Below are 22,753 nucleotides of genomic sequence, written 5' to 3' on the forward strand. Positions count from 1 at the left end.
TTTGTCTCCGGTACAGAACCAAGGCAGCCATCTGCGGCACCATCTCACACACACACCAACGGCAGCACTGTGCCCACAAGGCGCTGCTTTGGCCATCGGGAGCAACTTAGGGTTCAGTGTCCTACCCAGGGACACTTCAGCTTGCGGACCGGTGAGAATGGGCATTGAACTCCTGACCTTCTGACTGGAGGAAACGACCACTCTTCCCCCTGATCCATAGCCAACCTATGATGATTAGGTCTTTACCAAGTCAGAAATTGTTGTGTTGGGCATGAAGTGTAGAGCGAATTCATAACAGCCTTTTCACTGAAAACATCTGCCCTGAAAATGAGGCTGATGAGAGAAGTGAGAGTGAACCGAAACCTCAAAACCCAAAGACTGAGCTGAAAGATGCTGTAAAGCTCAGAAAACTGCAAAGTCTCCTGACAGTTCTTCTGACACTTGATTCAATATGGTTATATAAGCTACAACCAATTTTTTTGGAGACTTGCCTTTCTATAGTAGCATTTTCATCTCCCTTTCCAGCTCTGCATTTTTCCTTTATGCTGACATCTCACCATGAGTAAATTACAAAGAGGAACACAGTGACCATGTGCTGTTTTCCCAGCCTCTTTTAAAATATATCTAATAAGAGTTTCACTTTTATATCACAACATAAAAACAAACAAAGTAAATTACTAGGACAGGAGAGGAAAGACAAGACACTAGTTACATAGATGGAACATAGGAACGCGAGTGAGTGTAACGAGTGTACAGGTGGTGTGTAGGTGTGTTGTGTGGGTGTGTTCGGTATATAAATAAGGAGAAGGGGGAAGAAGAAGAAAAAAGGAGGAGCAGGGTATGAGCTGTTACGTAAAAGGTTTGGGAGGCTGGGAAGAAAAAGATACAAAAAGGTAAAAAATGAATAAATTGTAAACAAATCAATAAATAATAAAGACAAGGAGAGCACTGGCTGGGTGTCCGCACTGAGCTGCACTTTTTAATTTGTGATTGATTTTGTCTAATATTCTGCAGTAGAAAAACAAATATAAAGTAAATGAAGGTGAAGCTAAAAGTAAACTCTGGAGATCCTTAATTTTTTGGATGTTCTGGTTGAAAAGGGCCAGTAATTTACTTGTTTATTAAGGCAGCATTTCTGTGCATCATGTGTTACTTTTCAAACAAGAACACTGTGCAAAGTGGAGTGGGAAAATAACCTCTCTCATCTCTCCTTATGTAATGAATATAGTTTGTAGCTGCTACAGTATCTGTTTCTGTGATTTGTCTATTGTGCACAAGCACATTGGTCTTTGATCTGTGGCAGCGAGAACACCCCGTTGAGTGACTTAGCTGCCAGGGGACTGACTTCAAACATCAGCATGTGCCTTTCAGATAGGGGTTTTCCCTGTACTTCTATAGCATCTACCCATCAGCCACAGCCAGCTCACCTCCCACCGCCTTTCTTTAAATTCCACCCTCTTATATTGCTGATACAGTGAGTCACAGGCTTTTGGACTGGCATACACAGAGAAGTCAGAATTAAATTCAACAAGTTACAAGTAATCAATCTAACAAATAACTTGTCATGAATTGTAGAGTTGGACCAAATTTATTTAACTTTATTGGTTTGTGGTTTATTTGTATATTGATTTGGGTCCCCATTATCTTCCTCCACAGCAGCTGCTAGTCTCCCTGGGATGCATCCATCCATCCATCCATTATCTATATTGCTTATCCTGAATAGGATTGTGGGGGCTGGAGCCAATCCCAGCCCACATTGGGTGAGAGGCGGGGGACACCCTGGGCAGGACACCAGTCTATCACAGAGCTGACATGTAGACAAATAACCACACACTCACACTCACTCCTACGGGCAATTTAGAGCCACCAATCAACCTAAGCTGCATGTCTTTGGACTGTGGGAGGAAGCCAGAGTACCTGGAGAGAATCACCTCAAGCACAGGGTGAATGTGCAAACTCTGCACAGAAAAGCCCTGGGTCAGCCCAGGCTCAAATCCGAAACCTTCTTGGTGTGGCGCAGCAGCGCTAATCACCGGGTCCACCATGCCACCGCTCCCTGGGATCCAAATCCTTAAAATACATCATACAGTAATAATTTTTTTTTTTTACATAGATATAACAAGTCAGGCACAATAAACCAGGAAACAGAGGCAATTGTAGTTACTATGAGCACTTTCAGTCATATCCTGTACTTTGTTTCTGGTTCTATTTTTTACATAGCAAAGAAGATGCTGTATCCATAAAGTGCACAAGCTTAGTTTTCAATCAGTATCTCAGCCACTGTCAGGAAAAACCAAACACACACAAGATAGTTTCCTTTGGAGAGAATTTGATGCGTTGCTTTTTGAGAGCAACCTCATTTACCCAGAGCGCAGCATCACTGTACGGTACGTTACAGGAAGTGATTGTCCTCAGGCCACAACAACCAAATCTTTTCAAGCTAATTTAATGCCCTCTGTCATCAGCTTATGAAGAAAATCTTACAGTTGCTTGTGGCAGTTTTGTACCTCTGATACAAAGACATCAGTTTCTTGTTGCAAGACATTTGTGTGATAAAACTTTACTGCCTCTCCTCATTATCAGAATATTATGGCATATGGTGCATTGGTTTTTATGGGAAGAAAAACTGCTGAGAATGTGATTGGTCTCAGTAGAAGCCAGGCCCACACTATTTACTGATTATATATTCCTCCTGATTTCACCCAACACTTGTGCTGCAGGTGCCACTGGTCTTAGTACCCTGTGGATTTATAGATGTTCATGTGCACACACTAAGGCCCACACATCAAATGAATGTAGAGTGCAAAGCCTTTGACACCTCTTCTCAAAATATATAGGCGTAAAGTAGTTTTTACACTGGTTTTCTGTGTTCCCAGTTTCTTAAAAAAGTCTGTGAACGAGGTAGGCAGTAACCTGTTGAAAGGCTTTTAGGGAAAAATGTCAGTTAGCAAAATAGTTTAAACTAAATAAAGATGATTATTAAATAGTTTATGAGAAAAAAGAATAATCTGCATAGAAGAAACTGCCCCCTCCCCCTTTAATCAAAGCATTGCTTTAATTGCTGTACATTTTAAATGCCATGTTTGTCACATTTGCATCTGTAGTGCTAGAATGAGAAAGTTGATGTTGACCAGTTATTTTATATATAATGTATAATTTTCTTCTTACTTACTTTATGTCCACGGCAATTGTAAAGCCTTAAAAATGAATAAAAACGAGGTGGTAAGTGTCTTAACATTCTACCACCTTCTTCACAAACTGTACTTTCAAATCAGCTAACAAGGTCCTTATGCTGAGTTTGTGTCCTTCTTTTATCCAGCTTCTCTGGTTCCCTCTTACAACCTAAAGATCCAGAGGTTAGGTGAACTGGAAACTCTAAATGGGTTTGACCCAGCCTGTTCCTATTGCTCGAACAATGCATGCTGGGATAGGCTGCAATGACACTGACCAAAATAAGTCAGTGACAAAATATACAGAATAGATGGATGACTCACTTTAGGCTTTTTATTGAATTATGGTATTTTTCAGCAACATGAACACCTGTGGAAAGCAGAGCGTCATTGATAAAATGTATCATTTATACCGACTACTGAAACTGCAGGAACCTGCACAGCGATTTCGCTAGGTCCCAGTGGCCTAAAGCTCTTAACCATGTGACCGTGTTTGGGCACAAACTAAACAGGCTGTGTCCATGTCACTGCTTTCCTCTCTCTCACTTCAAATTTCCCATCAGCCTGTACTGTCAAATAAGGGTAAATGTGCCATACAATATTTTACCTCAGCAGGGCCAAGGCTATATGTGAGCCAGTTTGACCACCGTGTTATTTTAACCTCAGTAGGTTTGCTGAGTGCTTGGAGTGTATCTGTTTGTGCATGAAAATGTAGACAGACTCCATTTGTTTGTCTTGTTTTGTGTTGAGGCTATTTCCCACTATGCCTCCTGTCTGCGTATATTAATAAGTTAAGGTCAGCTTGGGTTAACCATGAACTTTTCTGTAGTGTTTCTATCAATTTTCTTTGTTTGTATGTGTTCATGTCTTTCCATTAACTCAGTATGAACGAATGGCCATGGTGATTTAATCTGAATGCATTGCTAAGCATCAACCAAACATTTTTTCCACCCTTTATTAAGGTTTTACCAATTTTCTCTATTTTATTACTTATTTTGTGATACATGTTGTAAAAAGGCAAAACAGGCACAAGATGTGGGTACTGACCTCCTGTCCCCTTCTCTAGCACCCTTTCACTGCAGCACGCTATACTGCTGGCTAACACACAACGACTGTGGTGTGTGTGTACCACTCCACATAAAATCACACACATCCTGCTGTCATCACTCTCTCCAGAATCTAGATCATTTATATCATCTATTATAGATAAATAGATTTGTGTTTACTGTGTAAGCTTCTGGAAGTTTTTTAAAAATCTGCAAATGACTTCCACATAAGGGAGAAAATTAGGCTCTGATATCTTTAGCCGTGCTACCTGACACCAGTTGGAGTGAAGCACAGTGGCAGCAAGCGGCACAGTATCAAATGCAAAGCTATCAATATCCTCCGTTAATGTCCTTCTTTGTATTACAGTACAAAGTAATTTGTTCACTGATTGTCACAAGGGTGAAAACATTTATAGTGTTATTGTCAGTGTGCGCTTATATGACAGATTTCCTCATTCAAAGCCTCTCCCAGGGGTTTTACCAGGGATGGAGGAGAGATTGCGACTCAGCTGAAGAGCCAGCCGTGCCTTATGTTGTGGCCACTTGTCTTTAATGGCTCATCTGCTTCTTGATGTGATGGATAATGATCAGACACTGAGTCCTGCCATGAGCTGCTTATGTCACCAGGATGATCGCGATTGAGTTTTCCATGAAGTCAGATATTTTCACGAGTGGTCATTCAGTTCATTTTCATTAGTAGTTTATTGCTTTATTTATGTGCACAAAATGGACAATACCTGGAAACACATTTAAACATGATGTAGTTGCAAGTTATTAAAGTGATAGCTTTGATTCTTTTTCATCAGAAGGTAGTATGACTTTATGACATATTGTATTGTATATTGTGCACATAAACAGCATTTATTAGCCAGCATTTGGGTACCTTCATGAGTCACAAATTATTACATCAACAAGCATGTCCACCGCTATTTAGCACCCCTGGAAACATTTCCATTGTAGTTTGTGCTATTTGTAGCACCTTTCTGTATTTTGTTGTGCTTTCTGTATTTGCAGTATGTTTCTATATTTGGCTTTGGGCACTCAGCATTTTCTAAATGTGTTGTCAAATCCTAGGGGCTTGGTGGGTGTTGGCCAGGGTGTGTCTCTGACACCTGCTGTCAGTTGGAGACTGTTCAAAATAACAAAATACTAGTCGATGTTAACTTTGGAATAGTGGAAAAGTTTATTGTAATCAGGTTTCATTGTTGACTTTCCCCAGCACCTCTCCTACATCCTGTGTATATATACATAGAGATACACCTCATTTGCTGTTTTTTCCACGCTTGTCATGATGGAAAAGACTCCAGCTGTGGCTGGAGCTTTGCAAGGCCTTCAGTCTGGGCTTGAAGGTGTGTGAATGAACCAGGACTACATCTCATGTCACATAGCATTCATAATCAACCATGCTAGGAGTTCTGTGAAGTGCAGTGCTTTAAAGCTGTAACTTAAGGTAGCACTAACATGAAACTCCAAATTAATCCAGTCCCGCTCGGCCCAGCGCTCCTTCTCCCTGCTCCACTATGCTCTACTACAGTCTGCTACGCTCCGCCACGCTCTGTCCAGCTCTTCAGATATTTGTTGTTATGAAATTACATGAAATGAGAATGCAACTAAGCAGAAATAATTGAAATTCTCTGATTGGTTAGAGAGGTCAGTCCAAAACCTTTTAGAAGCTAATATCTCTGCACTGCTACCAGTGCTGTTCAGTGAGTCTGGGTCACAGAAGGCTTGCAACCTGTAGGTAGGTAGAAATTTTACACTGTATGGTGGATAATGGTATAATGGGACAGGAATTTTTGCAGGATTTGTGCTATTTCATACTTCTATTTTGCTACATTTTTGAGACAAATACTGTATCCTTTACTCCACTACATTTATTTTATAACTTTAGTCACTAGTTCCTTTCAGAATAGGATTAATAACAAAAATACAGCATAATCCTAAGACTTTATTTATCTCTGGTGGAAAATTCACAGTCTACCCAGCAGTACCTCACATTTATAAGCCAGTTAAAACTAGCTCCCCCTTTACCAGCTGCAACATTAAATATGATGTACAATATAATACATCAGTAATTATAATCCAATAATATGATATACATTAATGTTAAATTTGCCATTTTGCATAATGTGAGTACTTTTACTTTAAGTACTTCAAGTATATTTAGTGCTAATACTTTTTTTACTTAAGTAAAATTTGAATACTCTATTACTTGTAATAGAGTATTTTTACACTGGGGTATTGCTACTTTTACTTAAGTTAAGCATCTGAGTGCTTCTTCCACTACTTCCACTAGATATCTGTCCCAAATTTCATGGCAGTCCATCCAGTAATTGTTAAAATATTTCAGAAATCATGTCGAGCTACAGCTTTGACTGACAGGCTGACACAGTCATTCCTAGAGCCATGCAATTACCACGGCTTAAAATAGGTCTGTAATCACAGAGCAATCGTCCAGGAACCCCTTGAAATTCCTCTTTTCTGTTTTTATTTTTTATATCTTTTGTCCTGCTCACAGGGCTTGGTGATAGAACGAATCGGGAGGAAGCCCCTCCTCATATTTGGTTTCTCTGCCATGGCCGTGTTTTTCAGCCTGCTCACAGTGTTCCTCAATTTCCAGGTAAGCCATTCTTTGTCTTTGTCACTGACCTCATTAGGTGAAGAGGCATCACAATGCACACAGGTGCTCTGCACTGTGGCCCAAATATGGTGTGAACAGACCACCATTCAGATTCCCACTCTGAGAAAACAAGGTTATTATTCATGACCTGTACAAATTAGAGTCTCTCTGTCTCCAAACCATGAAATTAATACTATGACCTGATTAATGATGATCATATTATGAGTTTGCAAATCATTCACTACTTTGCTCAATAAGTGCTCAGTAGCACAATACAAAAGGACGTAATACTCTACAAATACATTGATTTAATTTCCTGCACATCCCAGGATATTGGCTGTTTAAACAAAAATGACAAAAGACAAGATCTAGCTCTTCCTTTCCTAATACTGTTTATTCACGCTAATTGCCCCTTCCTCTATTCTAGGACAGTGTGTCATGGATGCCCTATCTCAGTTTCGTCTGTATACTGGCTGTGATTGCATCCTTTTGCTCGGGGCCAGGTAAGACTACTGACCTACATTGCTGCCTGAGATGTTCTCCTTTTCTTTCATTCTCTTTGGTGGTTTCCCCCTTTCTCTTTTTCAGTTATTCCTGATTACTCTACTTCACTTCAGACTGTACTTAAAATAGATGGACTAAATACTCTGCACAGTTTGTCAGACTGCCTAATTCACACTTGGCTGTATTTCAGTAAAGTAGCTGTTAAATAATCAATGTGAGCGAACTGACCAAATCCAAACTAGCAAAGAGACGGGGGCTGGCTATGCAGTGCTTTTCAGATGACCTGACCAATCCAAATAATCAACTAGTGTGTCAGTAATGAGAGTCAAAGTTGAAGGTTCTGTCATACATTAACATACTAAATAGGAGCTGGACAGCACATATGCTATGGTACTGTAAATACACAGGGGACAGTGTGAGTGTGCAGAGTCGCCCCTGATGTGAATTTGACCTTTTGAGTTTCAAGATGAGGCTTGCTCTATCATTAACATTTACATTCCTTGTGAATAATTATGTCTCCAAGGAGCGTTCATTGCCTCATTGTATCAGGATGAGATAGGAACAGTGGAGCAGGAAAAAGTGTGGAAAAATGGGGACTCTCCACATTTTGCTGTGTGCTGTTTGTCAACCTAGAGATCATGTTCTTTAATAAAAAGAGGAAATAGAAGGGATAGGAAAGTGAAGCATCCACATATATACAACCACCAGCTGCATAGGGATGGGTTGACAAAACACAGGAGTTCGACAGGGAGACACCTGTTTATTTCTTGTGTGAAAGTGACAGTTCATATTCCTTTAATCACCCAGTCCAGCGTACAGTTCTCCAAAACAACAAGAACACATGCGCTAGTTAAATGTGCACACTCACAGCAGAATATTAAAAACACTCTCACGATAGGAGTGACACATTGATGGTTAATGTTGTTTCCTTTATTCACGACTGTTCCACAACCTTGACTGCATGTTTACTATTGATGACGATGGTCATGTAACCTTAAGGAAGCAGTTATTTTAACCCAAACCAGGATATTTTTCTAAGCCTAACCAAGTAGTTTTTGTGCCTAAACCTGATCAAACCATGACTGCTCCATAACGATGTGTTTATTATTGCTACCATGACAATGAATGTCCAGTACACCTGGCGCTATTATACTCCTATGGGTCATATTCAAGGTTAGTGACAAGAGATGTTGGGGTTGGGGGTTGGGGGTTGAAGGAATATTTCATACTTTGTCTCTTGTAAAATGTGTATGTTTAGTATGAAATATTTTATATTTTTGCCTGCAGCTGTGAATGTTCATCTACTTATGGTGAAGAAATGTGAATATCTGTGAAGAGATTAAATACTGACTGTATTATGTGAGATTAGTCATGTTGTGATAAAGATCTCAACTCTAGTAGGTGTATAACCTGCAATTTATTGACATGCTCGGTACTGTAAACAACTAGAACAATTCTATCAGTTATTTTACTAACTATTATTATACATAAATTTCTTACTAAGTGAAAAAGACAAGTGCTTTTTCTCTGTGACTAATAGTGATAGAACACTGTAACAGTGCTTGAGCTTTGGATACAGTGTATGTGTCATGTGTGCCATCAACATCTTGTGTTTGATGTTTGTGTGTCAGAGTTTGGTGAGTCTAAATCCTCTTGCTGTTTAGGACATGGGTTGTTTTGTAACTGACATACGGTTCACCTCCTCAAGCTGCAGTATATGAACCTTGTATGAATGTTAAATACAACACCTGATGTTTGAGCAGCAGCAGATAGAATGAAATATACTTCCATATGCATGGAAGTACAGGTTTATATATCTATTTCTTTAAACACTTGTAGACAACAAACTCTAAACAAAATCATCATCACAAAATTAAACTTGTCAAATACCCCTATTTGCTTAATCTGACGTTTAGAGCAAATAATTCGACAACATTTTGATAACTGATGATGTTTGCATGATACTCACATGGATAAATACACTGCCTGTGTACAAATGTACAGTATGAGTGTTGTGTGTGCAGTATGTATGAAAGTATGATGCTGTCTGTGCTCTGGCAACAAATTACCTGTACTATATCTTTTTATATTGCAGAGGCTGGTTTGCTGCTCTGTATACTGTGTTTGCCACTGTAGTTCACATATTGTGGCTATTACGCATAATGGTGTGTTCAGGCTTTGCTTTTATCAAGCTTAGTCCTGTGAAGCTGCACACTGAGATAAATTAATTAGATCAAGGTAATGAGTTGTTACCAGTTTTCCTGATAGCAGTGCTCCAGAACATCTAAAGGACAAATGGCTGATTTGGCATCCGTTTGAATTTTTTCACTTTGACTCAGGTCTCTCCTTTGAAGACACAATTTGTCGGCCATAGAGGTCTTTGGATTTGTGACTGGCGCTTTGTCACCTACTGACATGATTACAAGCTAGAGTGAAATAGGTTAGATTAAAATCTCAATGCTGAAAAGTGTAATTTATTGCGATGTGTTGCCCCCTGCAGCAGTAAGCGTTCTCCAGCAAAGACTGGGAAGTTGTTTTGGGTTGTGTGAAAGCTTGTTTATTGAAATCAACCACTGCAAAAATGGAAAAATGAACCAACCAGTGTTAGGTGTGATACCAGAGGACGTATTCAAACATTTAGAAAAATGTGGAGCTTCTACTGAGCTGCCTGTGTTTTGCGTGACCTTGGCAAGTAGAGAATAACAAGTATTGTGTAAAGAGCACTGTGCCAGACTTTGGATTTATTTGTTCTCCTAGTCACTTAAGTTGCAGTTTTACCTTCATTTTAACACTACTGTGTAAAGATGTGTGTATATTCACTACAAAGGAGTGTAGTGAATAAACACAGTTCTTTTTAAACACATCTCCCTATAATAATAGATGCCTTAATTGAAGATCCCTACACATTTTGAAATATTAGCCTCATTAAAACACTCGGCATCTCCAACTGTTGTATTTCCTTGTGCCACATCACTGTGATCCTTTTCACTGTATGCTGTGTTGAATTTGTCTTTATAGTCAATATAACAGTTATATTATAAGAAAATATTTTGCTCCAGCCTGATGAGCTCTGTGAAAAGCCTCTGTCCCTGATGGTAATACTTTATGATGCCTGATGCCAGACCTGGTGAATATGGGCAAAGCACTGAAATGGTAGAGCCATTATTATAATGAAGCAAACTAGCATGCTCATTCAGTTAATAGTGGTACAAATTGCAACAAAATGTAAGGCAACGTGGAAAATAGGCAACTTGAAAAAAATCCAGTCTAATGAAATATTTAATGAAACCAATAAGTCATGATTAATTAGTTTTTCAGTAGTAATTTTCCTTTGTGACAGAGGTTTTAAATTACAGACTGCAGTTTTTTGGGCTGCTTGCTAGTTGATGAGAAATGACATTGAATGTAACCCTTATAAAATCCAGCACAGCACATCTGTGGCAACTCTGCAACAACTTACTGCAGTGCGATAAAGTTCATCTGTCAAAGGGTCAAAAAAAGAAAAAAAATCTGTAAATATTAAAGTTATGTCTTTTCTACTGTGCTAGCCACACATTTTAGCAAGGGGATATTGGGACAAAAATGAGAGTATACTGCTGTTTGGGTCCATTGCCTGAAGCCAGATTTAATATAAGAAGTTATACTTAAAATAAATTTTTGTTTTTAGTTCCTTAAAAGATCAAATAATCCCAGCATTATTCTTCATGAAAATATTGTCAGTTTAATGTCTGCACATATTTAGATGCTTTTTTCTATTTGGAAAAGTTGTCTCACAATAGGTGTTCATTTATACAGTATAAAGGAGCACAATAAATCCTCTTAGTAATGTTCCAGCCAAACTCTGTAGTTTTCCAAAATACTCCGTTTGAACATTGGTGCTTCAATAAGAAAGATGGCATGACATCAGCATATAATATTAAAGCTGTATATTGTTGCATATGGATGGACAGAGAAGTAGATCAAGCTGCTGGAGTAGTGTATGTTTAGATGTATTTATACTCTTTTGCCAGGAAAAACCATTAAATTTCATTGTAATTAATGTGAAATTAAGTTAGCATGGTCAAAAATATTGGATTTAATCCTTTGGAACAAATCCTTTTGAGGCAGTGAAGACAGTCGGGCACATTTTGTACTGTAGCTCTTAATGAGACTTCTAGACTCGTCAGCTGATAGTTTAGCCAATTCTTCTTGAACAATCTGCTCCCATTCTGTCAAGTCTGATAGGTGCTTTCTCCCAACTCCCAAGTTTCAGCTCTTCCCATAGATCTTCAGTTGGATCAAGATCAGGAGTCATAGCATGCCAGAGTTTTGGTTTGTTTGCTTTTGTTTTCTCAGTGATCTTTGGCTGTGACTGAGACCAAGCTTTCTGACACTGGGCAGCACATTTAGCTCCAGAATGCCTTGTTAGTCTTGAGATTTCATTGCACCCTGCACAGATTCAGGGCATGCTGTAGCAGATGCAGCAGAGCAACCCCATAGTATGACTGAGTCCCCTCCATGTTTCACAGTGGGGATGATGTGGGCATGTTTTTGTTTTACTTTTTTTTATTCTGTGAACAAAAACCTGATGCGACTTATCAAAAAGCTTTCTTTTTGTTTCATCTGTTCAAAGGACATTCTCACCAGAAGCACTGTGGCTTGTCAACATGCGTTTAATTAACTCCAGTCAGTTTTTTATGTTTGTCTTTCAAAAATGGGCTTCCTGGGTCTTCTTCAATGGAGCCTTCTTTCAACCAGAAAGCAGCATATGGTACAACTGGACATGGCTCCGTGATTTTTTTTCCCCCCAGCCATTCAAACTTCTGTTCTAGCTGGGCTGTTTCCTGCTTGCAACCACGTCCAATGAGGTTGGATACAATCCCATGGGCATTAACACTTCTTATTAATATTAGCAACTGCATTTACAGGAACATCAAAGCTGCTTGGAGATGGTTATGTAGCCTTTACCTTGGCAATACTCAGCAATAATTTTCTTATCTCCTCAGACAAATCTCTCTTCATTTTTTGTCTGTGTTTAATCTAGTGCACATAATGAAATCAATCAGCGAAATGGGGACTTTTCTCAGTTTAAATAGGATGAATGACTGCCTGAAATGTCCCTGCCATCCACTTATTTTCCACCATATTTCAGACATGCCGGTACTTTTCTTCAGGCCACTTTAGAATATGTTTGTAGAATAGTTAAGAATTCAGTTCTTTCACAGTTACATTGCTTTAATTCTATGGCAAACCAAAGACATGCATGTAAGCATGACAGAAGAGCTTTTGATTTTTGATTTCAGGACGTACACTGAGGTTATCAGAGAAGGTCCTTTTTCTTTTTTTTTTACCATCCTCTTCACATGCACTCAACATGTGCTGTTTTTGTTCACAAATAGCCAGATTTTCACATCGTTTCAGATGATTGACAAGTGGAATTGACAAAACATGTCCTGTCTCCTAAAGCTGATCCATCCTTCTGCCAGACACCAGAGCTAATGAGAGGTGTCCATGGTGCAGATATACCTAGTCAAGGTTAACTGGGTCCTTTTACTGCTGGAGGCGGTTAAAGGACTCACTGTACTGGTTCCTGCTAATCATTTGTTGCCACAGAAACAGCCAAACATATGGTAAGGAGATCAAACTTTGACATTTTAAGGCATAGAAAAAGTTACATTAAAACTGGCTTTTCATTTTCCAAATGTATTGAGCTGAGCTTTAGACTTTATTTCTCAACTCCTCCCCTCTGGACAGCGTTACAGGTCACTGTGCACCAAGACAACCAGGCATAAGAACAGTTTCTTCCCCCGAGTCGTCACTCTGATTAACCCACGACAGTATGACTGGACAATAACCCCCAGTGCAATACCAGTAAATATACTGTACATAGTATAGATTATACAGATCCACACAGGTCTCTATTTTTAAGTACTCCATTTTTATTCTATTTTTAATCTCATTTCCTAATGAACATTCCTTTGTTTGCATTGTTTATTGCCTGTTTATACTGTTTATTTTGCATTGTTTATTGCTTGCTTACACTGTTTATTTTGTTATATTACACAGCCTTATGTTGGTATATTGTTTACTTGCCCCTTGCATGGGGATATGTATATGCAGATTGAAAGCCGCTGTACCAAAGTCAAATTCCTTGTGTCCAACACACCTGGCCAATGAAGCAGATTCTGATTGTGATTAAACTGAACTCAGCTGCTGTTTATAACAATTTCAGTGAATCTCCTCTTTTTGCTTCATCTAGTAGTCTGATGCTGTCATCTCATGAGCTGGGTTAGATTGATTTTTTGGGTTGACCCCGGTGAGCATGTCGAATTTTGTCACATTGTTAAAATAGAGAAAACAACTTTCCACAAGCTGTTTGGCAATTTCAACCCTTGTAACACAGGAGCCTGCATATGAACAATAATAAGAAATAAATGAACAGGACTAGGTAAAACCGCAGCATATTATGACTGTTTGTCAGCTGGCATTTTGACAAAAGCTGCCGGTGTGTAAGGGAACACACTGACAGAAGCAAGAAAAAATAAACAGCTGAAAAATGAGGCTTGGGGGGGAAATGCATTCCAGTAGTCCTCAGAGTGCTGTTCTTTCTTTGATTAGGAAATAGCATCAACACTTAACAGGTTGTCACTGTTCCCATGTGGCACAGCAGAGACTGACATTTCCTCAAAGATGAACTGATGATGTGTTTATTAGTTTGGGACCAGCAGCTTTTTCTCTCTGGTCCTGAAGTTAGTTTTTTTTATTCCTTGGCTTTGATGTATTGTGTAGTGTATGACAATTTATAATCAAACCATATCTTGGATTTATTTCTCAGCACTTGTGCTTCCTCCTTGGGCTTTTCACATAATTTGCTTTGTTATTTTTCTCCCTGAAAAGGGATTCACACTGAAAACAGCCCTGTGTTAAAACAACGCAGGGGGCTGCGTTGGTGGCGGGGTGTTGCCTAAAGCTGCTTTTGAGATAGTGAAATATGGATCAGGAAGTCCAGTTGGTGTAGCATATTAATAAGTGTTTCTCACTATCAAACATACCAAGTTTGAAATCTGGTACTTGGAAGTTTGGACTTGGTAAGTTTTAATTTGGAGTCCAAACTCCCAAGGACGGCAGGATGTAGTATGCTCAATGTACAAATGGAACACAGTATCCTTGGTGACAGGGCACTCTGAATGAGATTTAGCTACCAGCTAGTTAGAGCTAGCTCAGTCTGTTAGCAGGTACTGTACTCACATCTCTGAAAAGGTCAGACATGCAGCTTAGGTTGACTGGTGACTCTAAGTTGCTTGCAAGAGTGAGTATGAGTGTGTGTGGTTGTTTGTTTGCAAATCAGCCCTGTGATAGACTGGCGACCTGTCCTGTGGACCCCGCCTCTCGCCCAATGTCAGCTAGGATTGGCTCCAGCACCCCCATGACCCTATTCAGGAATAAGTGGTATAAATAATGAATGGATAGATGGATGCTGATAACGTAGCCTACTCTGTTAGCACCAATTTCTACCACCAGGGTGTCAGCACTGATAGATTAAAAAAAACGCCATTTAACATCCAGTACCTTATCTAAAGAAAATGCCTGACATGTTGTTATGGTGTGTTAACTGTGACCCAACTTTGAGAATATCAGTGTGGCCAAGTTCGTTTTGGGAAGATTTCATAATGTAACAGGTTACCGATTACTGCTTACCCTATTAAAAATTGTATAAGTAATGTAACTATTTTAATTACTTCAAAGTAGGGGTAGGGTAGGGTAGAATTTTACTGATCCCACAGTGGGGAAATTCCAAAAGTAATGTAACTTATTACTTTTGATTACTTTTCTAAAAAATGTTTTAAATTAGGCATTAAAGCTAAAAAGTCCTAATATAATTTTAAACCAGGCAGTATAAACCTACAGTACTAAACACTTACTGTATTGCTGTCAAACTTTTATTATAGGTTCTTTAACATAACTTCAGTTACATAATATATTACTGTTGAAACACGTAGCCTACTGAGCAGGCATCGAGCAAAACCCTTTTCTGGTTTCAGAAGGAAAATACTGTAGAATTTCCAGCACTGAAAAGCGTTCTTGTCCGACAACGTGACCACCCACTTTGGAGTTGTTGATTGGTTGCAGCCAGGCATGGCAGACTCAGGCGGCATAGGGCAATGTGTGTTGATCTGATTGACAGACAAGCGGCGGTGCAAAGTCAAACAAGGGAGCCCAACATAAGCAGCATTCAAAATTTAAAGCATGCAGCTAATCTGGATGTAGAGGCAGCTCCTCGTTTAACTACCCTGATGGTGTTGCATTCAAATTTGTTCCACCAGCTTTGCTGACCCACATTGTCTAGAAATATGCCATCTGGGTTGAACACAATCCCCCATAAGAAATGAATGGAGAGGGCTGCGTTTTTTTCAAACTTTTGAAACTCAGCCTGCATCCACACAAGTCGGCTCCCAAAGCATCCTCGATAAAACAGGAAGAGCATGAACACTTTGGATTATTTAATCTGTACTTGGCGAGATGCAGACTGACTGTGACTGATGACATTTCACAAGTTCTCAAGAACACAAGTACACAGAAGAACACAGATTGAGAAAGGCCTATTGTAGCAGGAGATGGCTACATTTCAGGGTCATTCAGCATATTTGTAAGAAATTAGTTGCTGTATCTACAGATCGCTGTTTCTTCAAGCAACTGTTTGTCATGTTGTGATATGGTATCAAATCTGTAGGAGAGAATAGTTTGACAATGCAATCACTAAAGGCTGTTAGACACAGTGGCCCACATTTATTGTGTGCTCGCACAATTTCAAAGCTAAAAAATTACATTAATCATTTCTTGGTACTCACTTATTATGCAAAACAGACAATTAGAATGTTGCCTTGGATGAAAATAAGCATTTCACACCTATGCTGTCTCCTCTCAGGCTTAAATTTGTATGTTGTTATTTTGGTGGGTTTGTTGTGCAACTCAAGGAAGCTTTTGCAGAAATAAGCATTGCACAAGGATATATACTCCCTTTTATCATTTTGTTTATGTTACATGCTTGTCTCTCACCCTTTTTATCTCTCCTCATCTCACTTCCTTCATGTCTTCCCTTCAGCTAACCTAGAGAGACAGCTCTCACAGCCAAAAAAAGGAAGTCACAATAAATTGTTTCTACTTTCAGCAGATGACAGCATTCATCCCTTAAAAGAAGACACTAATAAAGTACGTTTAAAGAACTGCAGTGAGCCAGCAGTGTCAGTGGAATATAATTAAAATAAATAAACTTGTGGCCAACCATTGTTTGAGCTCAGTTATCCTGAGAAGAACTCTTTAGGCTGATATTTTTCATCTGTCCCTACAGAAAAATGGTTGTCTTCGTTGTGATGACAGGCTACCCACAGGGCACAAGCAGAAGTTCTGTACATGAAAACTTTGCATTTTAAATTTAAACATTGTGCACTCAGGCACCTGCATTGTGCCTTAGTGGTGCATAAGTGCTACTGAAGCACCAGATCCATTCAATCCACAATGATGCCAAACTCCGTTCAGCATCTCTGCCATCAGAACATCTGGGGTGGGGGGTGGGGGGTCATGTTCTCCCTCTGCCTGTGCGGGTTCTCTCCAGGTACTCCGGCTACCATCCAAAGACATGCATCTTGGGTTGATTGAGTGTGGTTGTCTGTCTGTAAGTGTCAGCCCTGTGATGGACTGATGACCTATCCAGGGTGTACCCCGCCTCTTGCCCGATCACATTCAGTTAGTGACCAATGGTACTCAGGTTTAAAAAAAAAAAAAAAAAGAAAAGCATCATATTTTTGCTGCTATATGAGATTAACTGTATGGGCCTGTCTGTGAAATACAGCTCTTGCAGGGAATGATGCTAGAACATTACAGGGCGGCGATGCAGGAAATTTTTGTGCCAAATTATGATACTGTTACTGAAAAGTGACAGATTAATTTGTCCAGTGCCAGGTTCCAGTAGCTCTAGAGAGATATCTTCAATGAACAGTTGATAATAGACAATTAAATGTGTATGTCATAAGTGTTTAGGGCACCATAATAACCAACATCATTTCTTTTCCTAACCCAAAATGCACATGAAATGATTTTATACACTATTCTCCAACCTATCATAGCATGCACATAGAATAAAGTCCCTCTACCTTACTAAAAATCATCCCTGAATCCTACACTCACCCAAGAGCAGATATATTGTCTGCATTATTTTTGCTCAGGTTATATAGTGGCCGGCCAAACCAGCTTGTAGGCAATCACATCTGAGAGCCAGGCCTTCTCAATGGTCCAACCATTGTCAGTGTTTTACCAAGATTGTCAATAAAAAGAAAACTACACCAGTAATGACCCTACTAAATAAAAAAACTGTATTATTAGCAATGCAAATATAAATTCTGTATTCATAAACTCCTTTGTTAAACTGGTTATAGGAACTCCAAAATCCCTTTTGTGTACAGCACGGCATGGAGCTCCCATCCTCTTCCTAATTTACATGCTAAACATTCTCTCTATCTTCTCTACAGGCACCTGAGTTTGCTCTTAGTACCACCAACTGCCTGCTGTCTTAGGCCCTAGATCTGCTCTTTATCACACATCATACCATTTCCATAAACTTTTGACTGGCTTCTCTAACACTGCTGGAATCAACTCAACCGACTCTATGCAAAACCTTTTATCTGAAAGCACACCTTTTACTATTTAAATGCTCCTTGATTTCTCTGGCTTCATCTTCATTCTAGCCCACTTTAACTTAAAGTGCCCATGGCGTGCTCATTTAGCTTGTTTCCATCCATCCATCCATTTTCCTCCGCTTATCCGGGACCGGGTCGCGGGGGCAGCAGTCTAAGCAAAGATGCCCAGACTTCCCTCTCTCCAGACACTTCCTCCAGCTCCTCCGGGGAGGCCAGCCGAGAGACATAGTCCCTCCAGCGTGTCCTGGGTCTTCCCCGGGGCCTCCTCCCGGTGGGACATGCCCGGAACACCTCCCTAGGAAGGCGCCCAGGAGGCATCCAAAACAGATGCCCGAGCCACCTCAGCTGGCTCCTCTCGATGTGGAGGAGCAGCGGTTCTACTCTGAGCTCCTCCCGGGTGACCGAGCTCCTCACCCTATCTCTAAGGGTGCGCCCAGCCGCCCTGCGGAGAAAGCTCATTTCGGCCACCTGTATCCGGGATCTTGCCCTTTCGGTCATGACCCAAAGTTCATGACCAGTCATTTAATATTTAATCTTGGGTACCTCTAGATTAGCTTGGCACCCCTCATAACTCCAAATAGTCTGTAATATTTCAGAATCATAAAACCTGAGAGGCTCTTCCTAAAGACAAGAGGATTATTTGTGAATGCGCACAGCTCCTGTTGCCAGTCAGGAAGCTACGACATCCCATAAACAAAAAAAAACTTTGACAAATAAGGTACATTTTTGACAATGACAATTAATTAAATTGAATTTTTCCTCTCCAGATAAGTAAACAACTGTATATGTGCCCATGAAAAGAGATGTGCAGCACTCTAAACAAAGCAGGCAATTGAGAAACCCCATATTTTAACTGCCATAATGCAGACATAGTAACTTCCTCAGCCTTACAACAATTCTCTCTAACAATACAAAAACAAGACATTAAGACATGAAATGTGTGTGTTTTTTAAACTTAGTTAAGTCCCAGCAAGTACTGGAAACAAAAAAGCATGACATGGGCTCTTTAACATTCAGCTTGTCCAATAGTCTTTTGGTACATGGTGCTGTGTAGGTCATAGTTGTCATGTCTTCCATGTACACTCTTATGGGTGGTAACTGTTGCCCTGACTGAAACCTTGCTCCTCCTGCAACCTTTCTAGATGCCCTAATAATAACCTCCATTGCCATGGTAGACGCTAACTAATATGATGCCTACCTCCAGTTGCTGCCATGCTGTAGTATACACATATATTTATATCCTGAAAATGTACTCTGTCACTAGCCCTTTAACTAAGCCTGGTATTTTAAAATAAGCTAGTGCTTCCCACAGTAGCCTATGTGGTATAGAACCAAAGGCATTAGCTAGATCTAAGGACACCACATGCAAATCCCTTTTTCCCTCTTTGCTGACTGAATTTGATGCCTGTGTGCTCCAACCATCCAGAAGAGCCTGGTATTCTGACTTTTTTGCATTGACGTGTCAGTGAGCTTATCTTTTTCTAAGTAACTCAACAGCTTTTGTGCCACTACACTGAAGAAAATCTTACTTTTTATCTTCAGAAAGCAAATAGGCCTAAACTGCCTTACCTCAATGGCATCTTTCTCCTTTGGGAGTGACTTAGAAACAAGCTGCTTCTTCCATGCTTCTTCTGATAAGCTTCCATAAAGGCTGCAACACATCTGGAGTGTTTTTACACAGCCTGAATGCCATTAGGCCCAGGGGCTAATTTTGCTTGCTTAACTATTGTTTCCACTTCTCTCAGTGAAGACAAAGATTTTCCCTTGCATTCATTGTAGAGGACAGAACTGACCTGCTGTCAGTGCAGATAGACACTCTAATGTCCAATTCATGCCTGCTAGATCAGTATCAGCACACAGTTCACAAATGTCAGAATGTATTGTATGCACACCTACCAGTTTTTTTCTCCAGTGGTATTTACTACGATTTACTTATTTTACTACAGTTTACATACTTTTGAGATGATTTGTTATATTACAGGCAGATGGCTGAAAAAGATAATTGATAGTTGCTCTAGTGAAACTGAACTTGTGATAACGAATGAAGTGAATCTAAAACATTTCTTAGACTGTTGTGAATAGTAACCTTTGCTTTCCTACTTCAAACAGAAACCAGAGGAGAGCAAAAGCATGTTTGGTGTACATTATCATTGTGGCCTTCCCAGAAATGAAGTTTTACTTGTAGCCTTTATTTATTTTGTGCAGTTTGACATTTGACAGGTCCAAGACGCTTTCATTTCTTTCCATTTCAAGATGAAGAGTCTATGTTTTTTCAACAGTTTTTCTATTGCAGGGTCAGGGTCGACATAACAGTACTCATTTTAGTACTAAACAAGTAAGCCCACCTGGTGTTTATGAATTTTATTTGTGACATAAATGCTAATGATATTCTTTTGTGCACTATGGTGAGAGGCTGCCAGGACTTGAATATGGAAAAGCAACTGAGGCAGTCACTATAGATACACATTGTTCAGTGATAATAGGGAGATAATTGCTGTTCCTTGTCAAATTACACTGAACCCTTCATTGTCCTAATGGTGCGTCAACAAAAGAAAATGGCTTGGTCCCCACAGGCAGATCATGGGATACAAATGGTCTTCTGGCTTTGTTTTTGTTTCATTCCCCCCTAAATTAATTACTTCTATACTAATATTAAAGCCCTAAATTATGAATTAAGTTAGTTAATTGGTGTTTATTAATTAATTCAAGAAGAGGCTTAGCCATTGAATTGAATCATTCAGTACTGCGTGTCAGTCACTTCACACTAAAGTATATGCCATGTTAAGCATTTTCAGTGACCTGTTAAAGCTGCATTAAGAAATTTTACCACTGTGTCATTATACTGCATAAGGACTGTAAATAAAGTAAAATACATTTAACAAAAAAAAACTAACAAACTGAATGTACAGGTGCTTGTGTCATGGCCAGTACTTGCAAAATACATTAATTTAATTATCATTCTAAACCAGGATATGTGGCATATTAAACTATTAAGCTATTGAACCATTACTAATGATTCCCACTACATTACTAGCTAACTCTTGTGAATGTGAATGACCTTGTACATTTGTTGCTTTTTCATAACAGGCAATCTATGACAAAAGTGGTCAAACTGGTCCCAAAATGATGATGACAAATATAGTATTGAGCATCCATTAGCCTTTGTATTAAATGTAAAAAATAATCTCAGAATGGAGATTATAGATTACAGTCTCAGCCAGTAGTGTAGTAGCAGTCTTCTTTTGAAAGATGCCATAAAATAAAATGAAAGTATTTTAATGTGAATTATTGAAGCTTTGAGGGTCATTAAATGCAGCACGGTGGTGCAGTGCTGAAGGTTCTGGGTTCGGGCCCCACCTGGGACCCTTCTGTGTGGAGTTTGCATGTTCTCCCCGTGCTTGCGTGGGTTCTCTCCGGGTACTCCGGCTTCCTCCCACAGTCCAAAGACATGCAGCTTAGGTTGATTGGTGTCTCTAACCCCGCAAGGGACTAAACGGTAGAAAATGAATGAATAAATGAAATGACACCTGTTGTATCTGTAATAAGCTTCCGTTGTGTGCAAATTAAAGCGTAAAGATAAAGTTGGAGCAAATACGCATTGCTGGTTTGGACAGCGAGGCAATGGATATGTGTAGGGATTGGACAATATGACATTTTCTTGATACGAGTTGATGAATCATATGGTGTGTATGATTCGATCCAATCACGATAAAATATGACTAGCTGTGGAATACTTGCACCTTATTCCTCTTCCCCCATTTTCTAGCACTGGTGTAATTATGTAAAGAACAACCAGGTATATTGACTTACATTCTGTTAGGGCAGACACACACCAACCTGATGGCCAGCCGTCAGGCCGTTGGTGAGTGTCTTTCGGGACTCGTCATCCTGGTGTGTTGCCATCTATAGCACTAGCCAGCCACTGTCAGTGGCTTTTCGATTCGACACATTGAATTGACATTGGTCTCTCTTTCTCTCACCGACGAGAGAGAGAGACCACTCTGATTGGTTGTTCAGCTTAGCACATTAATAGAGTAGAAGGGAATCATTCGGGAAAGCTCCTTCAGCCTGTCATTGTAGTATATATGATTTCACACATTTAGTGCAGTTTCTGTTTGTTTTTTCCTCCACAACCTCCTTTCTTCTTTCACAAACAAAAGACCAAAGGCAGAGAACGACACTGACGTTTGCAACATCTTATCAGATATATTCTCAATTGGAAGCAGCCATAAACGACAGCTGTGTTGAAGGACAGGTGCTTTGTTTACAGCTATATTTTCACAGTTTAGCTCTTCTTCTTTCCCTTTCTGAATGGCAAATACAGATGCCTCCACCTCCTGGTAGGGGGAGTAGGAAACATAGCAGTTGGCCTTTAGTGTTACTAGTTCTTTGATGTCGGCTTGCCCTTAGGCTATTATTTACAAAAAATATGAAGTCGCTGGTGTATGGAAACCATACAGAGATATATATTGCTATATATTATACATATTAAGATGTTTTTTTATTGTGATATATTGAATTTTATTATATTGTCCCATCCCTACCAAATATTATTACATTTTTTTACTACAATTTTGCTTGATTATGCAATTATCACAGAAATGAAGGGTAATTCAAACAAAAGGGACATTCTGAGCTCTCTGCAGTGCATAGTCAGTGGACCACTGGACAAGATGAATTACCTTTCACCTGGGAATGTGGATCTAAACACATATTGGATGGCCAGAAATGCTAACATAG

General features: G+C 39.6%; 1 protein-coding gene across 7 annotated transcripts in view; it reads left to right on the plus strand.

Annotated features, from left to right (window-relative positions):
• Nucleotides 1-22,753, plus strand: part of slc2a9l2 (solute carrier family 2 member 9, like 2) — an 88,103-nt gene that overhangs the window by 37,769 nt on the left and 27,581 nt on the right. For all 7 annotated transcript variants that reach the window (XM_020592520.1, XM_020592517.1, XM_020592522.1 and 4 more), the window contains exons 10-11: nucleotides 6,735-6,836; nucleotides 7,264-7,339. In XM_020592520.1, coding sequence (XP_020448176.1) covers nucleotides 6,735-6,836; nucleotides 7,264-7,339 — 178 coding nt within the window. The remainder of the gene's footprint in view (nucleotides 1-6,734; nucleotides 6,837-7,263; nucleotides 7,340-22,753) is intronic.

This window comes from Monopterus albus, unplaced genomic scaffold, assembly GCF_001952655.1.
Source record: "Monopterus albus unplaced genomic scaffold, M_albus_1.0 scaffold18.1, whole genome shotgun sequence".
Classification (NCBI taxonomy): domain Eukaryota; kingdom Metazoa; phylum Chordata; class Actinopteri; order Synbranchiformes; family Synbranchidae; genus Monopterus; species Monopterus albus.